The sequence below is a fragment of the Equus caballus genome, chromosome 11 (assembly GCF_041296265.1).
Source record: "Equus caballus isolate H_3958 breed thoroughbred chromosome 11, TB-T2T, whole genome shotgun sequence".
NCBI lineage: Eukaryota > Metazoa > Chordata > Mammalia > Perissodactyla > Equidae > Equus > Equus caballus.
In genome coordinates this window covers 55,942,789-55,968,133 of record NC_091694.1, presented here as the reverse complement: position 1 = coordinate 55,968,133, position 25,345 = coordinate 55,942,789, and the positions used below count along the sequence as shown (strand labels likewise).

Sequence of the window (25,345 nt, the reverse complement as noted above, 5' to 3'; positions counted from 1 at the left end):
ATGCACGATCGCTGAGCGGACATCCGCGCCGAGAGGCCGCTGGGGCCGGGGCTGAGACGCTCGCCTTCGCCGTCGTCGCCAAGACCCCCATTCCGGCGACTCTCAGGGAACTGGGGCGCCGAGCACTGCCCCAAGACTCAGAACTTGGGCGACTCTTAAGACGATGGTTTCTTAAGCACGGCACCACGTCCCCCTTCCCACCCCCTCGACCGGAGGCAGGGATCCCGCGCGGGGCTCCCGGCGCTCCTCTTCCCTAGGAGCCCCGGCTGCCGCCTCCCCGGGCAGCTCGCACGCCGCAGGGACGCACGGGCGATGCGGCCTCCGTCCAGCGCGCAGGCCCTCCTGGAGGATGTCAGGGCACCTGGCAGGGTCCCGGCCTAGCATGGCCCGCGCGCTGCCCGACGTCGCCTCCGGCTAGGATGGCCCCTCCGGGCCCGGCCGGCGCCCACCCAACCTCGGCCGAGCCGCTGTCCCGCAGCATCTTCCGGAAGTTCTTGCTGATGCTCTGCTCCCTGCTCACGTCCCTTTACGTTTTCTACTGCCTGGCCGAGCGCTGCCAGACCCTGTCGGGCCCCGTCGTGGGGCTGTCGGGCGGCGGCGAGGAGGCGGGGACCCCGAGTCCCGGCGTCCTGGCCGGAGGCCCGAGGGAGCTGGCGGTGTGGCCCGCGGCGGCGCAAAGAAAGCGCCTCCTGCAGCTGCAGCAGTGGCGGAGTCGCCGGCCGCCCGCGCCGCGCGGCGACGGCGAGGAGGCTGCCTGGGAAGAGGAGACCCCCGGCCTGGCCGGGGCTCCTGGCGGCTCCGGGGCCGGGAGCAGCGTGGCGGAGGCCCCGCCGGGGACCCTGGCCCTGCTGCTGGACGAAGGCAGCAAGCAGCTGCCACAGGCCATCATCATCGGAGTGAAGAAGGGCGGCACGCGGGCGCTGCTGGAGTTCCTGCGCGTGCACCCCGACGTGCGCGCCGTGGGCGCCGAGCCCCACTTCTTCGACCGCAGCTACGACAAGGGCCTCGCCTGGTACCGGTGAGCTGGCGCGGGGCGCAGGCGGAGGCAGCCAGAGCGGGCGGCGGTGGGCCGGCTCAGGTGGGAGGTGGGCTTGAGGGCGCCGGTGATGACCCCCAGTTCACCTCCCTTCGTTTCATGCGGAAGGCAAAAGGTCATCAGCAGTTGTCCTTAGGTTGAGGGGTCTCCTTCCCCACCGTGCCTTCTCTTTCCAGGGAGGTGGATGTTGAGGGAAGGAGTGGGCTGGAAATTTTGGCCTTAATTTTTTCTTTAGTCCATGGCATTCCCTTTCCCCCCGAATAGCCAATCTTGTCTTTTTTTTTCCTGCTCTGAGAAAGTATCCATGTTGTTAGCTAAAGAAAAGTTCCTTCGAAGTTAGAAACCTGCTCATGAATTATTAGGTTTGTAACCTAGTCGGTCCCTCTCCCAAGGAAGCCTGTTTTCACGTCTTCTTTATCTTCTGGGCAATTCCCTGTGGTTAATGCAGTCTTTGCCAGCAGGTATTTATTTCCCTTGACCCTCTGCCAGATAATTGTCCTAGGTGGTAAGTAATATAGAGACTTAGTAAAAGTGTCAGGAACCAGAGCCTCAGTAGTTGGGAAATATACGTCTGAGCAAGTGCCAGCAGCCAGTCTCCGTGTTTGAAAGAAGGCTTCCTTGGCAATAACTTTTGTTTGGGGCGAGGAGTGAGTTTTCTAAAGTGCTTTGTGTATTTATTGGGAAGGGCACCTTTTGTCTCTGGACTGGCAGAAACTTCTAAAGACCTTCAAACAATTATCTTTGCAAATGAGGTAGCCATTTTTAGGAAGAAAAAGGGAAGAAAATAGGGACACTGGTTACATTGTAGAAAACCCTCCTAATACTGTTTAGGAAACAAGTCTGATTTAGATCTTAATCTTGAATTTGCCAGTCTTCTCAAATTCAGACCACCTTTAATAATAGAATCAGCCAAAGTCTAATAAATCCTAGCGTCACCTGGATTTTATTTCCTATATAGTCTTGGCCTCTTTTCTTTTCTGCGAGAACAAGGAAAAATCGTGTTGCCAGAATTTTCCATTTTATAAAGTTTTATCTTGTTCATTAAGTATGCGTTCTCCTTGTTATTTTAACTGAAACAATATTACAAAAGTTACAACACCATTTAGATATATTTCAAAAGCCCGCTAAATTAACTATTCACCCCAGAAACAGAAATGGACATGATCTGACAAGTTTATTTACTCGAGGGGTCAAGCACACCCTCAGATTAATTTCAGGAGCCAAATTGACAGTAACTTAACTTGTGAGAAAACATTTGGTCCTAAAAGTCAAATTCCAAGCATTAAACTCTTTTCAAACAGTAACTTTCCGTTTGTTGGAAAGAAAAACAAACAACCTTCCCTTAATATAGAATATATATCATTTAAAATCATCAGCCACTTAAAAAATTCCCTTGTGTTTCTGTCATTTGTGTTGTATCCTCTGGGAAGTTCTTATAAAAATGACCTGTTGAATCTGGAAACAACAGGTCCTTCTTTTTAGCACAAAGGCAGCTCTGTTTTTTCCATCAAGGACACAAGAAAGAAGTGATTAAAGACCCCTAAAACTCTTATCTAGAGCAGTTTGCGTTGCATTCGGCCTGGTCCTGTGCTGTAAGGGAACACGTTTCAAGCCGACTGCCTGAAACATCTGAGACAATGTTGGGCTCTGAGGTGCTGTAAAATATGGTGAAATATTTAGTACTAAAACCCTTTATTTTCATTTTGCCATTTAGATTTTATTTCCACAAAGTAGGATTGTTTCTTCTTATTCCAGAAATTGAGTATTTGAGGGCACAGTATATCTACAGACCTGGATCTTATTTTCCGTAGACCATTCTGAGCCCGTGTAAGAGAAGGAAGGTTTCAAGGTAACTGGAAACACAAGTATTAAAAAAAAAAGAAAGAAAAGAAAAAAGAGAGAGAATCATAAACATTTAGGCCTCTCTCTCGTTTGGAAACTGGATGCATGCCGTGAAGTAAATCTCTCCCTGGATTGTTTACTCCAGCAGAGGAGTTCCATAAAGCAATTTATGGTGGTTACAAAAATCATTGCACGGTAGACTTCATGGTTTGGTGAATTTAATTTTCTAAGTGTCGGGGCAATGTCTTTGTTTTACCATTTGCAGTGGTTTTTTATTGGATGCATAAATTTAAGTTTAACTCAATTACATAGAAAACTCATTAAAAAAATCCAACTTATGGAGCCTGGATTATGCGATTATTTAATGAAATTTTGCCACAGTTGTCTTTCATCTTGGCTCTGAACTTGGAGTTTGATGTTTGTGAGAAAGACTGAAAACTTAACTATGAAAAAGAAATTCCCCACACAAAATGCCAGTTAACTATTCAGTGAATTTTAGCCGCTTGTATTTGGCCAATATTTTAGAGTAAGAGATTTGGTTAGACCTTCTTGAGTCAGCCCCAAATTTGTAATATAAAATTTCTGCCACACTCTTATTGACCACACACACACAGACACACACACTCTCACACATATAGAGGAACAGAAAGAAAATCCCAGTATTTGCAGCTTCAAGTGAATCATGAAAGAGAAAAACCTGTATAATATTTTTAAGATGCTCACTCACATGGGAGAATCATAAATGTCTAGCCTTGTTGTTTTGCCTGGTGAAATCGCTCGGTTTGCCATAATAGTTTGTTGTGACAGCGCCCCCTACTGTCCCGACAAAGGGAGAATTCTGTTGCTATTAGGAAGTTTGAAGAAAATCCCTTGGAGAATGAGTTTGAGTTAGAAACTCCTGTTGCTGGGATGTGTCAGTAAATTTCTCTCGCTTGGAAAAAAAAAAATAAAGTACTTATAAACTGCATCCTAAGAATAGTGTAATCAACAGTGTCTGCATTCGAACAAATTTGTAGGAGTAAATGCAAAGAAAATGAACTTATTCAAAATCTCTATAAAGGAAATTATTCTGATTGATTTAAAGCTTCCTACTATTACTCTAAAATAGATAAAACAAAGGCAAATTTTGATATGCCAGGAAATTTGTTAGTGATAATTTAGGATGCTTCGGTGGAGTCTCCTGGGTATGGAACTACGCTCTGATGGAGTTTAAAAAACATTCCACACGACTGAATTTCGCAGATGTGATATCAGTGCAACACGTGTCTGTGGCTTGCATGTCATAGGCAAACAATCCTTTGCGATGAACAGTCTCCATTTCCATTGTGTGTGTGGTGAGTTCATAAAGGAAAGTGGGGAATTGTTTCATTAGCTTCAAAACTTTGAGATCTTTTCTGGAAGTCAAGGTCGAATGCCTCTACTGTAGTTCCAGAGCAGGTGAGCTTAGAATTTAATAAGAAGGCGCTCTCTCTGCCTGTGTAGATCTGTAGCCACTAGAAAGTGTGGGGTTTTTCTCCTAAGACGAAAGATACCTATTTATGAAGTAAAGATGTGTGTGCACTTAAGTATGTATTAAAAACATGTGTATACACACACGACACACGTTTATATGTTTGGTTATATAAATGTTATATAGCCGTTTGGTTTCTGTGATACTTTCATACTGTGTTTCAGGACAAGATAGTAAGTATTCATTATCCACTCTCTTCTACTAGTCCATCTATTTCCTATGTTTTGATTCATTTTCTTAAGTAAGACTGGACAATTTCAGCAGAGATCAGTATCATTTAAATTATTTTACTCTACAGCATCCAGGAAGATCAAAGATTACTCAACTTGCAGTTTAGGAGTTAGTTCTCCCCTGGCTTCATCGGCATTTGGAGTTTTCTGGCCTCTTATGACCATTGCCTGTTTCAAGTCCACCAGGGAGGCAAACTGAACAGAGGAGCTTTCGCTTCCTCTCAGGAGAGACCGGCATCTCGGAGCAGCTGGGAGCAGCTGCAGAGGACCTCCGTGGGCTGTTTCCCACCCTCCTGAGCCACAAGGCCCTTCTGCGTGAAGGGTTGGAAATGAAATTTGAGCCAAGGGAGCTGCAGAGTCTGGCCACCCGTGCAAGGTCATAAGGACTTGGGTCCAGAGAGGCTCCTCTGTGCTTCCAGCAGAGTTAAGGACTGGGAAGGGACGAGGGGTAGGAGGAGAGTGGGGAGAATTTGCTTTGGACTCAGAGTCTAGGGTGCAAGTCTGTCCAGGGGGAGAGGGCATAATTTCTCTCCTAAATATACTTCACGGGAGCTCTCAGTGACTGGACGCTCTCCATCCACTGAGAGGTTGCAAGTAGCCCCTTTGGAAAGCCACGGTGCTGTCATTTTGTTCTCTGAATGTCTGGTCTCATCTCTGCATACTAGTGCTCCAGCCGTACAAGTGAGATAGTCTAGTTCCTGTGTGTGTATGTGCACACCCGCGTGCACGTGCGTGTGAGAGCGGACACCCAGTAGGTGGGGAAAGTGATGGAATTTATAGCAGAAAAGTTGTTAAGTGGTTGGGGGAACTTCTGAGCGATACTCAGACACCCAGGGTAGGGATCAGGCTTTAGGACTGTTGAGTCCAGGCATTAAAAACAACAACTACAACAACAAACCACGTATGGCATAGCCTGGAATTGGAATACCTTGTGTGAGTGAATATTCCTTTATAACGATGAGATTTATAACATGCTGATGTATTTTATGTGAAATGCATAGCCATCTATGAGTGAAAAATTTCCACAATATTGTAATCTCCTGCCTGCCCTGTAAAAAAGAAAACACTCTGGCCAAAATATTTGTCTCATATAAATAAGTCTGTTAATTGGCCAGGAAGAATATGTGCCAAATTTGTATTTTGGAGGGGTCATGGGAATGAAATAAGCCTGTGCAATTAATGACAGCAGGAGCTGACCTTGCATAGACCAGATGCTCACATCAGGATAAGTGTGTTGCAGAGCAAACAAACTGACTTGACATAAACAACGAAAGGCCTCGTATCTCTCAGGGACACATTTGGACGACTGCAGATTGCGATTAACGTCAGTCGGACTGCTGGGCCTGGTCGGGATCTTTATATACTCAGCGCTTCTCTGTAGGGGGATGTCTTCCCTCACCAAGTAATAGTAACTTGGCTGATAAAGAGTGTCTTTTCTTAGTATGTTTCCCAATGATACTGGACTGCAAGCTTTTTGGAAATTTGTTTCTGCTTAAGTGGTCAGTTACAAGTGTGAAAATGAGGTTTCTTGTTAAATATATGCCGTTAGTATGTTATCAGAGGAAATTGTACCTAAATGATATTTTAGCTCCATAGTCTTTGCATTTATAGGAATGTGTTAAAAATGCTTGTCGGCATTTAAAACCTTTGCTAATTTGAAACAGTTTAAAAATCTCTGTGAGGGATATTGATATAGTTAATAAATAACCTTATGTGAAACCAGAACTTAGAAACGGACGAAATTCGGAGTTTGGTGCATTGTAGCATCTTCCCGGTTGCTTGCCTCCGGTGACGCAACTCTTGAATTTTTGCATTACTCATGTGGTCATGACTATTATGCCTCGAACATTTACATGTGTCCTATGGTCACTTGAGGAGTGTATTCCAGAAGTTCACAATTTGCCTGTTTCAGAAGCTGTCGAATTACAGTAAATGTAAAAAAGAAAAGAGGAAATGTTTATTAAGAATGAAGTTTAGTACTTGCCATTAGGCATGTGATATTCTTGCAAAGGTTAAAAAAAGTCCTGTGCCCGGGCTCTTGAGAGCAGCCCACTTTGAATGTGACGCATAGCGCCACCTAGTGGGAGGGAGAGTCAGCGGGGAACCCGAACAGCTTGAAAAGCTCATCATTATCAGAGTATATTTGCAGTGTCAATTTTAAAAAGGGAGGAAAAATCGTCTTAGGTAGCACTTACAGCAAGTATGATCTTCATTTTGCCTCTCTGCCTGAGCTCACTTCTTTTAGGCAGGGCGTCTGTTCTTTGGAGAGAAATAAAAGAGACTTGCCTTCACCATAAACCTGAGAAACAAGATATAAATGATTAGGAGATTTATATTAGAAATGCACATGACTGAAAGGAATGCCATATGCCCCAGATTAGTTTTGTTAGTGTGTTTTGCCTCTGTTTCTGAAAGCCAGCTTCAAATGAAAATACTTCCAGATGATTTTATTTCAACATCAGTAATGCAGCCTCTTTCCTTCCCTGTGTAGGACAGGCTCTGGAGGAGGGTCCCAGGATTCTTAACAGGCAGCACACAGAAGCCTGTTAACCCTTAACACGCCAGAGATACACTACTGAACATCCTGCCCACGTGGGCCAGTGTCATAGGAAGGTGCTTCCGGAGAGACCTTGCTGGGACCGCGGTCCAGCACGGGGAGAGGGCAGGTTGGTGCAGTGGGATGGTGATCAGGTTAAAAGTAAGACAGGAGGAAAGGGAAGAATAGAACCATTACAGTGGAGGAACATGGCCGACCCCACTGTATCCAGGTGGTAAGGTGGAGGTCGCGTGCCCCTGGTGTAGTGCAAAGAGGAGGGCACCTCACCTCGGGGGTGTTCTTCCCCTAAATGCATACCCCAGGCTAAGCATGAGAAGAGGTTAGACCAACCCGCACGGAGGGGCAGCTGCACAATACCTGCCCACTATTCCTCGAAAATGTCAAGATCATGAAAAACAAAGTAAGACTGAAGAACTGTCACAGATGGAAGTAAAAAGACTAGTCACCAATGATAAAGGCAATGTGGTACTCCTGATTGGATCCTGGAACGCAACAAGGGCGTTCGTGGAAAAGCTGGGGAGGTGAGAATTGTGTGAGTACTTTAGTTAATAGTATTATACCAAGGTGAATTTCTTGGTTTGGATCATTGTACTAGGGTTGAGTAAGATGATAACCTTAGGGGAATCTGGGTGAAGGGGTATATGAGAATTCTCTGTACTTTTATTTTTTTTTACATTTTAATATCTAAAATTATTCTACAATAAAAGGACGGGCCAGCCCAGTGGTGTAGCAGTTAATTTCGCACGTTCTGCTTCAGTGGCCTGGGGTTTGCTGGTTTGGATCCTGGATGCGGACCTACACACTGCTTGTCAAGCCATGCTGTGGCAGGCGTCCCACATATAAAGTAGAGGAAGATTGGCACAGATATTAGCTCAGGGCCAGTCTTCCTCAGCAAAAAGAGGAGGATTGGCAGCAGATGTTAGCTCAGGGCTAATCTTCCTCAAAAAATTAAATAAATAAAATAAAATTATTCTACAACAAAAGGGAAAGCAGCAACCTCAAGAGAGAAGGCAGGAGATGCCTTGCGGTATCAAGGGATGAGGGCTCAGTCTGAAATACTCCACTGCACCAGCTCCCTTTTAGTCCATGTTTCTTCTTTCCTTTCCTTCCGAAGGCCCCCGGCCCAGGCCTGCCAGCTTCCCCTCCACTGCCAGCACCTGTTGCTTCCAGACATGCTGATCTTTCCCTCAGCTTATTTCATAATAAAATTGGCTCTTGGCTCCCCTCCTACTCTCTTGTCCCTGAAACAGGCACAGAGACAGTTTCATTTTTATTTCTTTCTCTTTTTCACGGCCGGCAAATGTAAAGTGAAGAAGGTAGAAAACATTGCTTGCCCTTAACCGAAACCTTCTTGTGCTGGAGAACAAAAGCTTTGATGTAAATGACAGGTTTTTGAAAACACCAAGAACTGAAATAGGGGTCAGAGGAAAATCAGACTTGGGCATCTGGCTTTTGTGCTACCAACATCGGACGAACAGTTGTCAGGGGTTGGGAAGCTGGCTCCTGGGTAAACAGATAGGGCCGTGGCTGTGGACGCTTCGTATGGCTGAGATGACAACACAGTCCAGATTTTCCGGGCCAGCTTAAGTATTCTGTCTGCTTGCTTGCCCTGGGACTCTGACTTTTGGTTTAAACACTGTGGCTTATGAGACCAGCCGTGGGTGCAAAACAGACCTGGAACAATCTCGGGGTTAAAGGATGAGGGAGGAAGAGAGAAAATCCATCTTCAGAGCACTGGAGGACCAGGACCTGGCGTCCTGGTGGGTCTTCCTGCTGAGACTGTTAAGCTTGGGATGCCAGCGTTATCAGACTCAAAGTTCCTGTCCAGGTGGCATGCTGGCATTTTCTGCTTCTGTTTTTAAACACACAGTTGTGCATCTGAGATTCTGATTTAATAGAGTAATGAAAATCTGCCTCAAAACATTTCCTTTGATATTTTTAACGCCTGTAAAAATAGTTTTATCCGTATTACACTTTCACTTAAGCAAAACAAAACAACACAACACCGGCTACATCTTGAGACTCAAAGAAGTTAACAGCATTTCCTCCTAATTGTTGATTCGCTTATCTTTATTGGTTCTGTTTTATAAACCTGTTTCATGCCAAAGACAGGCTACTAATGCTTGTATAGATAAAATAATTTCTGTGATTTAATGCCATTCCTTATTTGTTGTTTGGCATTTTTCCATTTTAGTTGGAATATACTTTTCCCCATGTATTTTGAAACTTTTTTGAAATAGCAAAACCCTGAATGTACATTTGATGAAATCTATCATTTTAGTCTCTGTTTCGTTTATTTCTGCCACTAATCTTTGTTTCTTTCTACTAACTTTAGGCTTCTCTTGTTCTTTTTCTAGTTCCTTGAGATGTGAAGTTAGGTTGTTCATTTGAGGTCTTTCTTTTTTAATGTAGGCATTTGTCACTGTAAACTTCCCTCTTAGAACTGCTTTTCATGCATCTTATAAATTTTGGTATGCTGTGTTTCCGTTTTTGTTTTGTTTCAAGATATCTTTAAATTTCCCTTCTGATTTCCTTTTTGACCCGTTGGTTTGTGAATTTTCCAGTTTGTTCTCTTTTTCTGATTTCCAGTTTCATACCATAGTGTTTGGAAAAGATACTTGATATGATTTCAATTTTCTTAAATTTGTTAGTACTTGTTTTGTGGCTCAGCCTGTGATCTGTCCTGCAGAATGTTTTGTGTGCACTTGAGAAGAACGTGCATTCTCCTGCTCTTGGATAGAATGTTCTGTGTATGTCTGTTAGGTCCCTCTGGTCTAAAGTATAGTTCACGTCCAGTGTTTCCTTATTGTGTTCTGTCTGGGTGATCTATCATTTTAGACATAAGGTAATAAGAGTTACTTTTGGCGAGCCCTCACTATGTGCTGGATGATGCTGAATGACTGCTGCATGTAGTCTAGATAATTTTATTAATGTGATTAATATTATTAGGTAGGTTCTATCACTTTGTGCCCTCTATAGATCTGGAAACAGAGACTCAGAAAGGTGAAGTAAGTCGTCCAAGGTCATATAACCAAGTAAATGATAGAACTGGTGCTGGATCCAGGTCCACACACGTCCAGCATGCCAACACTTCCCCACTAGGATATTCTGTCCTGCTCTCACATGGAATTGCCCAGGTGTGGTTCCTGCCTAAACAGCAAGCCATCAGTGACTCAGAGATTGTGGGGATTGAGAGGCTGCCCCTGGTGACTGCACATGTTTGATTCTGGTCTTGGACCTTTAGTTAGAAAACTGGGCAATAAATCGACATATGGTTGAGAAAACGAATTTCTAAAAGTATTTAAATATCCTTGTGAGTCTGTGGGCCTATGTGAAATAAGTAAAGCCACTTCTGTTTTTTATCAGCTTGTCTTTTTTTTTTAGAAGTAATCTGATCACAGAATTCAACTTATAGAGCATATGTGAAACCCTGGGCCATTCAGTTGAATTTTCTATCCAATCCATTAAAAAATAACAGTAACCATAAAGAACCCTCAACTTTTCGTGGTCCAAATGACCAAGGTTCCTTCTTCTAAGCTGCTGCATGGGAAAGCCAAAATATTGTCAGAAATGTTATGAGAAGGCTGCTCACTGCTCCTGGAGTTAGAGCAAGGTGAGTTGGCCCATTATTAGCGCCAGGCTTCCTCTTGACTTCCTTTTGGCAAGGCCCCAACCGGGCGCTCCCCCTGAATATGGCTGAGTCACTGCCAACGTCCATGTTTCTCATTCTTTACTGTATCTGTACCTTTTGATTGACACTCCTTTTTTCATTCTCTAGATGTTTTAATACTCTCAGCAGGGCACAGCCCAGTTGTTACCCCCAAGCACTATCTTGTCTATTTTCATTATTATTATTAGTCGTAGTAGTAATTTTCATCTAATTTATTGCCAGCAGGTCGTTATTAGTGCCAAGCTCTTTACTATAGTGGTCGTGTCATTGCCATATAAGACATGGCTATTGATTTGAATTGTCTTTGATTCCAGCCAGATAGAATCATAAACTGTAAAGGATGTTGGAGTTAGAAGATATCTTAGAGATAAAGATTGTCTTTTACTTATGAGGAAATTGAGGTGCCTTGCCCAAGTTAAGCTAAAAGGCAAGAACTCAGGGCTCCTAATTCCCAGGGTGATTCTGGAGAATACAGTTAGGAAACAATTGCATGCTGCGAATTATATACATTTAGTTTTGGGAGGTTTGCAACAGTAACAAAAGTATTGCACAGAGTGGAACAAGATATAGCATTATTTTTTCTCCTCCTAGAATGGATGAGTGAAAGCCTTGAATTGAATTGAATCATTGGTCAATTCATCTTTAAATTTCTGATTTTCGTGTCAGATGTTTCCCCCAATGTTTTGATGTGTCTAGATTTTGAAATCCAGCTGTCATGATTAGCTTCTGGACCCCTGTATGTAATTTGTATGTTATGTTCATTGACTGCTTGTACAAGATTAGTTGGAGAAAGCCAAGTACAGACAGGAAAATGTTTGCCTTTTCTCTCTTGACTATTCAGAATAGGAAGTAATCAATCAAATTATAGGAATAAAATTCCTTTTCCCTTTTTCAGAGTTCTTACTTGGATTAGACTCTCCTTTCAATAGAAAATATCAAAGTTGCCAGGCTACTTTGAATGACAAAGTCACAAACAATGTGTTTGTTATCGTCCTAAATCTTTGCAGATTCTCATTAAGTTCAGGTATTTACAAAGGGAACTGGATGAAGCTGTAACTGAAGTTACATCCCCAGAGCTAACCGCTCTCCTCATCCGCTTTCTCAGCTGAAGCCCTGTTCGCTCCAACGCGACGTTTTGAAAAGTCCTGGCAGTAGGAAGACACTGAAGCAATGAAGTGATTTCATTTCACAAAGCTTTTGAGTAAACAAAAACGGGCATCTTTTTTTTTTTTTTAATTTCCTGGTGGACTCTAATTATTCTTGTAGTTTCTTTCATCAAATGTTGTGGGTGTTCTTTTTTTTTTAAGGAAATAAAGCCCACTTGTTTTTCTTTCTAATGAGGCCTGCCTCTTTCTTCTTAGTGTAGGAGGACTTGGGATTACAACAGTATCTGTTAAAAAGGCTTTTCCCAAAGCCAGAGGGTCTACCGGAATGCACTGCTAGGGTTTAATGATGGAAAGAAAACAAATTGGATCTGTTTTATGTTTATATGGGGAGGAGGTCATGGGGAGCTAATGCTCGTGATAAAAATTCTTGGGATTTTCAGGTGCATTTGCCCTGTGGCCAAGGGTGGCACATTGGAAGCAAACGCTGGAGAAACTACTCCTCAGCTCCTGCTGATGGTCACCAAGTAAGACAGCGGACTCAGTCTTGCCAGGCCATCTGACTTTTCAAAAGAATCTTGGAATACTGCTTTTTTAAAACATGTTGAAAATAATTCGTGTATTAAAAACCAAGACCAAAACTAAAACCAAACAAAATTCTGCATGGATGGAGCAAATCAATGTCACCTGAGAGTAAATGATTGCTCATTTATAATGTATGGCTGATGGTGAAGACCAGAGTTAGACAATGCAAAACTGGTGTACATCGAGAGTTTTTCAAACTGGATTACAAGACATTAATGTATAATAAAATCAATTATTTTTTTAAGTGGAAGGGAATAAGTTAAGATAGGAGAGTGAATCCAGTATAGTAAGCAAGACAAATATTATTGTGACAGACTTGATTCAGTTATTTACATATATAGAGAGACAGAAGTGTGAGCAGAAAGCGTTGGATATAAAATGTATTTGTTATAATGGATCTCAATAGAAAAAAGTTTGAAGAATGCTGGCTAGGGCGAACAGAAGTGCTGTTTGAAAAGGCTAAAATGAATGTGCTTCAGGATCCCTCAGGAAGCTCAGTGTGAGCATTCTGTGCTAGAGATTCTAAACCTCAGTCTTTTCAACCTTGTATCTCCAGGGCCTGCAACTGTATCTGTCACATAATAGATTTACTATTTGTTTAATAAAAGAAAAGAAAAGAGACCCCTTAGACCAGAGGTCAGCAATTTTTTTCTGGAAAGGGCTAGATAGTAAATATTTCAGCCTTCATGGGCCATATGGTCTCCATCACAACTTTTCGACTCTGCTGTTATAGCAGGAAAGCAGCCTTAGACAATATGTAAATGAATGGGCATGGCTATGTTCCAATAAAACTTTATTTACCAAAACAGGTCTCTGGCCCGCTGGCCTTCGTTTGCAGACTTCTACGGTAGGCTAAAGGCTTCGGATGCTTCCCTTGCCTTCCCTTGCGTATCTTGTTACTCCCAGGCGAGTGTCCGCCACTAACATCCTGGGGAGGTGTTGTGAATGCATGGTGTAGGTGATTAACGCCCCCTCGAGATACGGCTCAGGAACTGGAGAGCTCTTGAGGCTGTATGAGAATGGAATAGCCCGTCCTGGAACTGCACGGCAGTCTCTGAAATATAGGGGGTTGTTAGAAGATGGCTTTTTGTGTAAAGGGGATTATATGCTCAACTACAAACATTCTGTTTTGGAAAAGGTGTCATAGAAACACAAATCAAAGCAGGCTTTGGTCATTTTTAAAAAAAGCTTAATAATCCATTTTGACATTTCTTTGACTTTGTGCTTGAGTGCATGTTTTATTTATAGGTCTTCCCCCACGTCTCCAGTTTTCCTTTTGTCTTTTGGATTCCTGGGCATCCTATGAAGCACTTGGGGGTAACAGCAGACGCAATGAGGTGATACTTCATCATCTGACCTCTGTTCTGAGAAGCAATCCTTCCTTACATCTTTTTTTTTTTTAATTTTTATTGAAATAACATTGGTTTACAACGTTATATAAGTTTCAGGTGTACATCATTACATTTCCACTTTTGTGTAGACTACATCGTATTCACCCACCAAAGACCAGTTGCCATCCATCACCATACACGTGTCCTATTACCCCTTTGCCCTCTCTCCTGCCCCTTTCCCCTCCAGTAACCACCAATCTGTTCTCTATATCTATGTATTTGTTTGTTTTTTGTCTTCCACATATGGGTGAGATCATACGGTATTTGACTTTCTCCATCTGACTTACTTCACTTAGCATAATACTCTCAAGGTCCATCTATGTTGCCGCAAGTGGCAATATTTCATTTTTTTATGGCTGAATAGTATTCCATTGTGTATATATACCACATCTTTTTTATCCATTCATCTATTGATGGGCACTTAGGTTGTTTCCAAGGCTTGGCTATTGTGAATAATGCTTTAGTGAACATGGGGGTGGACATATCTTTTTGAATTAGTATTTTCGTGTTCTTTAGTTAAATATCCAGAGGTGAGGTGCTGGCCCCCTGGCCGAGTGGTTTAGTTTGCATGCTCTGCTTTGGTGGCCCAGGGTTTTGCGGGTTCGAATCCTAGGCGTGGACATGGCACCGCTCATCAAGCCATGCTGAAGCAGTGTCCCACGTAGGCACAGCCAGAGGCACTCACAGCTAGAATATACAACTATGTACTGGAGAACTTGGGGGAGAAGAAGAAAAAAGGAGAAAAAGGAAAAGAAAAAATAAAGAAGATTGGCAACAGATGTTAGCTCAGGTACTAATCTTTAAAAAAAAAAAACCAAAAACCCAGAAGTGGAATAGCTGGGTCATACGGTAGTTCTATTCCTAACTTTTTGATGAGTCTTCATACTGTTTTCCATGGTGGCTGCACCAGTTTGCATTCCCACCAGCAGTGTATGAGGGTTCCCTTTTCTCTACATCCTTCATGCAGTGTAATTCAACATTCTGTCTTTGTCTGTGGGGAGTGAGACATCAAGTTGAGATCAAAGCACGGGGAAAGATTTTTGAGGATTATTAAATGGTGTGTTTGGGGAGTTTGAACTTTATTCTGGATCAGCATTGTGCAACAGAAATGAAATAGGAACCACATAGGTCATTTTAAATTTTCTAGCAGCCACCTTAAAAAAGTAAAAATGAAGAGGTGAAATTTATTTTAATAATATTTTGCTTTAAGCCAATATGTCTGAAATGTTGTAATTTCAACATGTAATCAAAAATAAAACATTATCAATGAGACATTTTACATTTTCATATGAATCTTCCAAGTCTAGTATGCATTTTATGCTTGCAGCACATCTCAATTCCGACTAGCCACCTTTCGAGTGTTCAATAGCCCCATGAGGCCAGTGTCTACCACTTTGGACAGGACAGCGCTAGAGGGGCAGGGGAGGAGGCATTGAAGGTTTTCAGTAGAGGACTGACTCTGCACACCTCCTCTGGTTCCACTGTGGAAGCATAATCCTAGGCGGCATATGAAGGGTAGAGGGTGCTTACTGAGATGGCTGGCTGTTGAGGAATCTCAAGGACAGAGATGGAGACTTGACCAAGAGCAGCACAGTGGGCATGGAAAGTAGGGGAGGGATTCGTTGGGTGTTTGGTGGTAGGAATTACAAAGCTTGATGTGGAATGTTAGCGATGAGCAAAGGGGAGAAATTGGAGAATATTTGAAGATTTCCTGCTCAGTTGTGTTTTTTTGTAACTGTGACTGTGCTGGGGAACACAGAAGGAAATAACAGGTATGAAGGAGAACAAACAGCTGTTTCAGACACATGAAGTGGAAAGTGCGTTGGGGTAAGCTGGAGCTCACAAACGAGGTCAGACTCGGGAGCCACCGTAAGGCATGGTTGTTGAGGTCGTGCCAGCCGCCACCACGGCCAAGACGTGAAAGTATGTAGCAGAGCACAAGGAAAGGGTGGAAAGAGAACAGGACCAGGACAACATGTTTATATTCTTGCCCCAAAGAGGGACAGTTTCTGTAGTTTGTGCCACGCATGCAGAAGTGTTTAGAGGGAACTGTACTGATGTCTATAATTTACTTTGAAACTCATTAAAAATGGTGAGATGAATTGATGGATGGATAGAGGGATGGACAGATATGTGATAATAAAAGTACAGAAAAGTATATATTTAGAATTTAGTTCATGGGTAAATGGTGTTTGCTGTCCAATTCTTGGCTGTGTTTAACATTTTCATAATAAAATGTTGGCGGTAGTGGGGAGGAGAGAGTTTCAAGGTCAGTGGTATCAAATGCTACAGAAAGGGTCATTACAGGTATAAGACAAAAGAATGTATGTCTCCTCAGTTAGGAAGTTGTTGGTGACCCTGAGACCAGGTGGGCTATTGTGTTGTGACAGAAGCCAGCTGGCAATATGTTGATGAGTAAATGAAAATGTGTCAGAAAGACAGAGAATGTGGTGAACTTCACCCGTGTGTCCGCCTGATCTGTGCTGTCCCCCTCTGCCTTCCTGGACTTGAGTCGACCAATGGGGTCCTCATACTTGCTTTATGACCATTATGACTAGTCATCCATGTAAGTACAACTTCCCTATCTGAAAGTAGGGTTTCAAATGTATCGAGTGTGTTGTCCTGCTTGCTGCATTTGTCTGTCCTGTTTTCTGCACTCATGTGGTCATGTCTACATGGTGACTTTATCAACAGTTTCCTTCTCAGAAAATTTGTAGCCAGATTTTTTTTTAACTGCAAATTGTGCTCTTTGGATGGATGCTTAAGATTTCCGGAATTAATTATTGAACAAAAGCAGCGTCTGATACGCCCGTTTAATTTTCTCAAAAATTTTGGTAAAAGCGAAGTGGCCAAGCTATTTTTCAGGGCAGTGCTGCACCAGCCTATTCTAAAGTGCATTGCAAGTGTGGAAAGAAAAATAAACTTGCTTTAAGAATCTCCATCTCTTTGAACATTCACTTAAAATTTCCATGAGGTAATGAAGAAATTTAAATGCTCTGTGTTTTCTCTCACCAACATTCAAATTTTTCAAAAAAGTTTCAACCATCGGATATTCTTTCATCAGTGACGTATTCTTATTTCTCCTTTGTGAATGCCAAATATCATTCTTTGTTAATGCTCCTGATATTTTCCTTTCTCCTTTCTGGAAATTTTGGTGATGACGAGAAAGCATTAAAAAAAGAAAAGAAGAAAGAAAAGCCTGAGAAAAACCAACCAGTTTATTCCTGTACTGTCTGACTCACAAATTTATTGGTCGTGGCAAAAAAAAAGAAAAAGTTTCGTAATGTTTTATTTCTTACTTAGTGGATAGTGACTGTTTCTGTCCAATTTATAGAGGCTTATAGAGAAAGGAGTTGGAGGACATTTCAAGCCAAAGATTGCTTAAAATAAGGAGACTTGCTGTATCTGAAGTTGAGAAATTCTTCATGGCCTCTCTCTACATTTAGTATTAGTATATTGCAAATAATTCATCTATTTACATCAGTGTCCTTTCCACTACACTCAGAAATCTAAGGGTGGCCCTTTAGCAGTGTGGCAACAGATTAGGGGGGATTTATCTGGAGAGGATGAGGAAGGAAGAGGGGAGGGTATGGGGAGTCCAGAGAACTGAAGGATTAAAAAGCTAGTGGCTTAAGTGTAAACACACAACCGCATTAAATCTTCACTCATCTAATATCCTGATGAAAATGAAGCCGGCCACCATGTTGCCCTCTGCGTATGTGTGAAGAAACTTAAAATTTCATTGCATGACCAGAAACTCTACATAATTGGGGCAGAGGAGAAAGTAGAAAACTTGAAGGGGAAAGAAAAAACTAGAAAGAGAAAGGAGCATGAACAAGTGCTTCAGAGGGCTACCAATAAACGGGCAACGAGACCAATGTGAAGGGGAATGGGGTGTGAAAGCAATTTCAGATCTTGTTGGTGGTCAACCCTGACGTTTTGGGCAGATAACTCTGAAGGCTCTTGTGAGTCCTGAAATTCTCAGATGTGGAAATGTTGGTAGTTGCTCATCCGCATCTGTCTCCCTTGTCACATGCTTCTCTATGGGTTTCCAGTAAATTTCCTCACACCCTAAATATGTTGCGTTTTCAGTTTCTACCATGATTTTGTTTCAAAAAGAATAATTTTCCCCCATTTCTGGAGACTGAATACTGTCTTCACAGCAGTTCAAATCATCTGCCTCTACAAAATTAACAAATGACTGTTGTCATGAAGTGTGATGTCTACTTACACATTATCAAAGTGCATGGGGGGTTCTACGACAATGCTAGTTAAAAGAATAAGGCATTCGGCAAGACATGACAGTGTTTCAAATATGGTTCCTTGTAATAGATTATTGATTTCTCAGGGAGAAGAAGCATGAAAATCATTAATCAAAGACCTAATATATGAGCAGTGCCATGTAAATGTAAAAGGTGATTATTCTGAAATGGTTAGAAATCCAGTGGACGTTAAATGTCTCGCTCCAGGTGCAACCTCCTAATTGTTTAGCAAACTATGTCAATGGGCACATTATATTTCGGCTGTATTCTTGCAAGCCTGTTTCCTGTTCACTTATAAAAAAGCAAAAAAATAATAGTTTATTTAAACTGCTTTATTAATATATTGGCTTAAACATATGACTTACATATACCTGTTATCGTAATATGCCAGCACAGTTTTAAAGATCTGAGTAAAATCATTGCCCTGCAAAACAGAAAGTTCTTAAAAATCAAATAATAATTAGATATGTAAGCAATTTCAGTATATTGATTTGGACATCTGACTTATGTATGCGTATTATCAGAATTTTGTAGAATATGCTGGCAGTTTTGAAAGCTTAAGCAAAATCATTTTCCGTGAAAACAGAAAGTTCTTTTTCCTTCTCCCCAAGGCCTCTAAAAATCTGAACTATTGAACTCAGATTTGAGTAATGATGTACTATACTTTGCCAAATGACTCGTTTCCCCTTTTATAACATCCATCAGAAAAAAGGAAGTGTTCAGTTGGACAAACTATTTCCCAAGGAAAGCCTTTTTTTGTATTTGTTTGCTTAAGTCGAGGTAGTTTTAAAATAAGATGAAAACTTCATATTGTTCTCAGGTGACATTTAAGACATGAAAAGATTTGAGTCTGTGGGTTATGTTCTTTTGGCACAGAAATGCTGGGACAGTAGTTAAAGGAAACGATGTCTTCCATAATCGAAAGAAAGTAATGCAGACATTTAACAGCATGTGTTCATATAAAAATGACAGAAATAAGATGTATTTCTTAAACTTGCAGTTTTTTTAGACACAACCATGACAAAATATAAAATGTATTTTAAACATTTTTTTTTTGAAAACTTGAAGTATTTAGGCTCAGAATGGTGTGACTGGGTTTACTTTTATTGTATTCAATTCTTGTTTGAAATTTATGGACTTGCTACAAAATCTCAACCCTCTGGGAACTGAGCTTGTTTATTCTTATCCAAAAATAAAGTACCTTATTTTTAAGAAAAAAGTATGCTATCGTAAGATCTCATTATTAGGATTGTAAATGACCTCTGGGTCGTCTAGTCCAATACTTATCTGATAGACCAAAGTTTATTAAAACAGCTCTATGGCTATTCTAGTCATCAAATAATGCTTTTGAGATACATCTCCAAAACTCTGATGTAACATAACTTATTTGAAGAGTAAACTATTTAGTCAGTCCATTGTTTCTTTTGCCTACTGGTTGCCAAGCAGATTCACATCTGTTTATTCTTTATTCATGTGGCTACTTGTTTTAAGACCGTTTGGAGTGTGTAGACAACTTTAGAAGTATGGTTTTATTAGCTCATATTAAAGTTTATTTATTTATTAGGAAGATAATACAGTCAGTTCTGCTATAATGCTTGTTTTGAAAACATGAATTTGTTCCAGTGGAATTAATATATTAGGAAGCCATTTGAGTATAATGCCAATTTTGAGTTTGCTTATGTGCATTTTCATCCACAAGAAACACTAGGTGAATGCGCAAAACTTCACTAAGCTGAATTCAGCCACGCAAGAACACACACACACACACACACGCCTCGAATATCTACCAGCTACCTCAGTTTACACAAGTTGTGAGCCACACCCGTCCACGTCTGGTGTATGGCTTTACGTCCCATTTTAGATAACCCTCCTTCTGCCACTTCACAATAGCTCACCAGCTGCAACCCTTCCAATGCCCACTTCCACAAGAAAACTTCCAGGCTTTTTCAAGGTCAAGTGTCATATTTATTGTAGTATTTATGAATTTTTTAACCATTGGTAAAACTGTGCTACCGTTGTTATTAGCTTCCTACCCTTTTTTTACTGTGCCACTGGTAAAGTGTTGGAGTGTTGTACCCTAACTCCTTTCTCCCCATAAGCCTTGTGGCTTTTATTGTGTAATTTTATGTAGTGCGATGATCTTAGGAATGCCTCTGTTGGAGTTACAGCACCAGTGACTATACATGCGCACCCATTACAGAAAACTGCAGCAAATGCGCTAAAGACTACACTTGTAACCAATTAGATATAATTCCTCCCAGGCGTTTTACTGTGTATCACATATTTTTAAAAATTGTTAACCTACTTCGGCTCAGGGCGTAAATGATTTTGTCACTCAGGAGTACAGTATAAACATTTTCTGAGTATATTGTTGGGCCTTTTGTAAATATTGTAATGACTTCTAAATCCCCTTTTAAGAATATATCGTAATTTGCTTATCATTTAACCTTTCAGTACTTTTTAATTTGGAGCTATAATAAATAGTACTTTGATGGATGTCTTTGTTTATAATGCTATTTGTTATATTGATATTGTATATCAATATAACTTGTATATTGTTATATATACAAGTTGCTTAGAATATAGTCTCAGAATCATAAGGTCAGAGGCTATGAACATTTGATACATATTACTAAATTGATTTCCAAAACAGTTGTATGAATTTCTACTACCAACAGTATTGTGCAGGTAGAACTGTGATAAAGTTTCTATGCTTCCATGATTCTCAAATAGAGAGAAAATTTCACTTGAATGCAGAAATTTGTTGAATTATACAAATGTTTTAATTTCTTTTAAAAAAAGACACACAGAACTAGGCATCTGGATTTTTAAAAATAGGTAGTTGTGTGGTATGGTCAAAGGATCCCCAGCTTATCTAATATTAAAGTTTTTCCAGATATTTAGACATCAGACAGCTACGTGTTGCTCATACATTTTGTATATTTAATGTAAATGGCAAATTTGAGAAGAATAATAGTAGAAAATCAATTTCTATTTTTAATAAGTGAAATAATTTAAATTCAAGTAATTGCCATACTTGCAAATAACTATTCATACTGTAATTCCTCTTACCTGACTAAGACTTCGTTATTAAGGTGCTTCTGGCAACATACTAAGAATGCAGTTGTCATTCATTAAATATTAGCCAGTCCCTATCTGCGTGGGAGGAGAGACCGTGGGGCCCAGGCTCCAGGCTGGATTGAATTAAGGCCTTGGGTGAGGAAGGCACAGCTCTCCAAATATCACTGTGGAAGGCCCTGGCTTTTAAAAAGCTTTTACAGATGTTTTACTGATGGTGTGGCTTCTGTTGTCTGGCTGTGCCATCAGCCACCTAAGCACTCCTTACTGTTCAGTGTCTACTTGGTTCCAGCATTTCCCTATGACAAACAAAACTGTGGTGGACTCCTTGTAATGAAATCTTGAATGCTCACCCATGATTATTTTCTTAGGATAATTTCCCAGAAGAAAAATGTTGAGTAAAATAGCTTATAGATTTCTTTTCAAGGTTTTTGATAGATATTGTAAAATTGCCCTTTGGAAAAGTTGCACCAAATATTCCCATTAGTGGTATGAGAGGGCACCTTTCATTGAGTTCTAGATTAACAGCCATTCTGAGAAGTCTTTGTCCATATCTATATAACAAAAGGTATTATCAACGTTTCTTGTGATCCTTAAAATCTGACATAAAAGTTGAGTTAGGGCGTGCCTGAACTTGATGCAAATGGTGGTCATATTGACTGTGGTAGAAAAGTGCTTTCTAGTTGAGAAGCCTGGGATCTAGTCCTGGCTTTGTCATTAATTAGTTAGTGAACTTATACCAGGCACTTGACTTCCCTGTGACTGAGTTTTTTCATCTGCAAAATGAGAATGTCAAATTAAGTGCTTTCTGTTCTTTCCCTCTGAGACTAAAATGGTACCGTTCATATATGCTATATGAACATAGACTAAGGAAAGCTTGTGGGCTTTACTATCATGACAAATGTTCTCAAGCTCTCTAGGACGGGATGGTTAGCTTTGCAGGTTCCCTCCACAGCCAGACCTAAAGGCTCTTTGGGGTGGAAGGTGGTGGGGAAGGCAGGCCTTCTGCAGTGAGGCAGCTGGGAAGCAACCCCATGGACCCCTTGGAAACTGAGAGTCCATAATAGCTTAGTGGCAAGATCTCGTCCAGTGTAGGCCAGGCAGAATCAGGGTGAAGAAAACTTTAGTTTTATGAATTAATAGCATGCTAGTTAGGCAATCCTACCAAGCAAATGCCTGTTCCATCATCCAGTTCTAGACTTGAAAATTGTGATGAATTGCACTAGTCAGTTTACTGGCCAAAAAACCCACCAACATTTGCGTAGTTGCTTGATGTAGGAATAACTAATTCTTAGGATGTCTCTTGATCTCATATGCTGGGGAGATCTTAATTAAGATGAGATGCTTCAAATGCTAAATGCTGTGAAAAGTTTGTGGACACCGCCAACACTGCAGTGGTGGTTTGGAAGATAGGTCCGCAAATTCTCTGATACTCCTTCCTTCAAGAGGTGGAGCTTAATCGTCCTTATCTTGAGTGTGAACTGAGCCTGGTGACTCACTCACATCAAAGAGAACAGGGCAGAAATGATTGGACGCTACTTCCAGGGTTTGATTTTAAAAAGACTGTGCACCCAACTTGGGTGTGTTCTTTGTCTCAGATGATTTGACATAGGGAAGTTAGCTACCATGCTTTGTGAGCAGCCCCATAGGGAGGCCCACGTGGTGAGAAACTGAAGTCTTCTGCCAACAGCCACATCAGTGTGTTTAAAATGGATCTGCCAGCCTAGAGAAGCCCCAGCTGACAACTCGATTGCAATCTCCAGAGGTACCCTGAACCAGAAGCACCCAGATACGCTGCTCCAGGATTCCTGACCTTCAGAAACTGTGTGAGATAATCAGTGTCTGGTATTTTAAGTTACTAAGTTCTGGAGTCATTTGTTATGCGGCAGTTGCTAATACAGCCACTGGCATCGTTTGCTAAGGCAGTGCTTCTCACACCTAAGTGGGCATCAGAATCACCCAGAGAGCTCATTAAAACACAGATTCCTGAGCTCCAGCTCCTGAGCATCTGAATCAGTAGGTTTAATGTGGGGCTTGAGAATTTGCATTTCTCAGAAGTTCTCAAGTGATTCTGGTGCTCTGCCGGTTTGGGGACCATCTTTTAGGTGTGAAAGACTTTGTCTGCTGCATGGAAAACCTTGCTGTCAACTCTGCTGCATCCACAGCAGAGTAGAGCTTTTCCATGGTGCTATCCTGGGAGATTTCTCTAGCCTTCCCAATACACCTGGAGCCTCTATTTTTATCCAGCAGTGAAGGGAATGAAGCTTAATTCTTACAATGAAGGCTCTTGAGGTTTCCAAACCTGCCAGTCTGTTGGTAGCCATCCCAGCAATTAGTCTGTTTTTCAGCTCATTCTTTCCCAATACAATTTCCTTCTCTTCTTAGCTTCTATTGGCAGACTCCTTGCTAACCCTTGGCATGGTCTTGTGCTGTCTTGGAATCTCTTAGACAAATGTAGAAGGAACTAAAATCTCTGAATAAGCTGTAAGCTGAAATGGTGGGAGTTGAAGGTTAAGAATGGTTTTCCCACTGGCATCTCTGACACAAGTCACCATATTTAGAAGAGAGAGAGCAAAAACTCCCCAATGGAGCTAGGAATCGACAGGATGCAGAGTCATGTGACCACAGCCCCAGCTGACAGCTTGATTGCAATCTAAAATGGTACCCTGAGCCAGAACCACCCAGATAAGCTGTTGTTGCTGTGGCTGCTTCTTCAAAGCACACTCCTGCCTTTATCTGACCAATGCAGTTTCATTTACAATGTCTTATGAAGTTGATAAATTATGAAATCAAATGGAGGCTGGAATTTTATTCCTTTCTGACCTCAGGCATCATTATCTAACTTTTTTGAGCTTCTAAAACACTCTTCTTTTCCCTTAGTACAGGAGCTTACAAATTGGTGGGGGCATCAGGAAAGAAATGCAGTATAAGGTAGCATGTGCAATGCCAGGTTTCAAATTCTCTGAAATCAGAGAATTTCAGAGCTGAGAGAGCAGGAGAGACCTTTGTGTATTGAGGCATTGGGGGAAAGTCTCCTGAAGGCGATGGCATCATAAAAAATGAATAGGAACTAGATAAACAGAGAAACATGGGAGGAAATTCTAGGTAGGGGCAACTGCAAAGTGGAAGAGAGATATATCTGGGTGCTGTTGTGGGGTGGTAGTAACAGGATTAATGTGGCTATGTGGGCATTTTGTCTATAAAGAGTATTGCAAGAGAAGATGAGAAAGAGAAATTAGAACCTCATTCTGGGGCATACTGAAAGGCAGTTTAAAAGTTTTGGAATTTTTTGTATGGAAATAGGGAAATTTTGTGAGCAGGCTAATGATATATACCCTTAAATGTTTTAGGGAGATTGATATGGCAGCAGATATAGACTGAATTAATTAAGTAGATGTTGGGTGTGGGGTAGAGTATGCTGCAGTTGAAAACTCCACCAAGGGAACAACTTCTGTAGAGGTAATGAAGACGTGATCTGGATGAGATGAGAGTAAGAATCAGAGAATAAAAGGAGTTAAAAATGACTCTTCCCAAATTATCATCATGGTAGAATGGCAATGGGTGAAACTGAGTGAGTATGGATGAGGAGTTGTGGTTCTAGATACACAGAGAGGTCAGGGGGTGAGTTCCAGGTGGAACCTTGCATAAGGCAGAGGCATAACACTACACATGCAGGCTTGGAGTAGTCTGCTTAGATGTGAGAGGAGAAACTGTGGATGGATTGAATTTTTAAGAGATGGAAATCAGGGAGCTTTGGAAGAAGCCTTAGTGGGGACATTGGGCTATGGAAGGATATTTTAAAATGGGATCCGAGAGGTTGGGTGAGACACAGGGCCACCAGAATGCCACGGAGGCCAGGACAGTGGTCATCTTACACGTGGAGAAGAAGGATGCTAGGGAGAACCAAGAGCACTAAAGGTTGAATGGATTTGGCAGTGAGGAGGTCAGGGTTAGCAATTTCATGGGCATTCAATACTTTGACTGAAATCCAGATATAAGGGGAAAAACTTTAATGGATTGGGTTGTACTGTTTCTCCAGGACCTCTTGAACTCCAGGGCTACACGTAAAAATCCCTTTCTG

General features: G+C 41.5%; 1 protein-coding gene across 1 annotated transcript in view; it reads left to right on the top strand.

The window, feature by feature from the left end:
* The first annotated feature begins 419 nt into the window (after positions 1 to 419).
* The window catches only part of HS3ST3A1 (heparan sulfate-glucosamine 3-sulfotransferase 3A1), an 89,707-nt gene continuing 64,781 nt past the window's right edge, over positions 420 to 25,345 (top strand). Inside the window, exon 1 of the mRNA XM_001918178.6 lies at positions 420 to 1,018. Within this exon, the coding sequence (XP_001918213.5) occupies positions 420 to 1,018 (599 nt within the window). The remainder of the gene's footprint in view (positions 1,019 to 25,345) is intronic.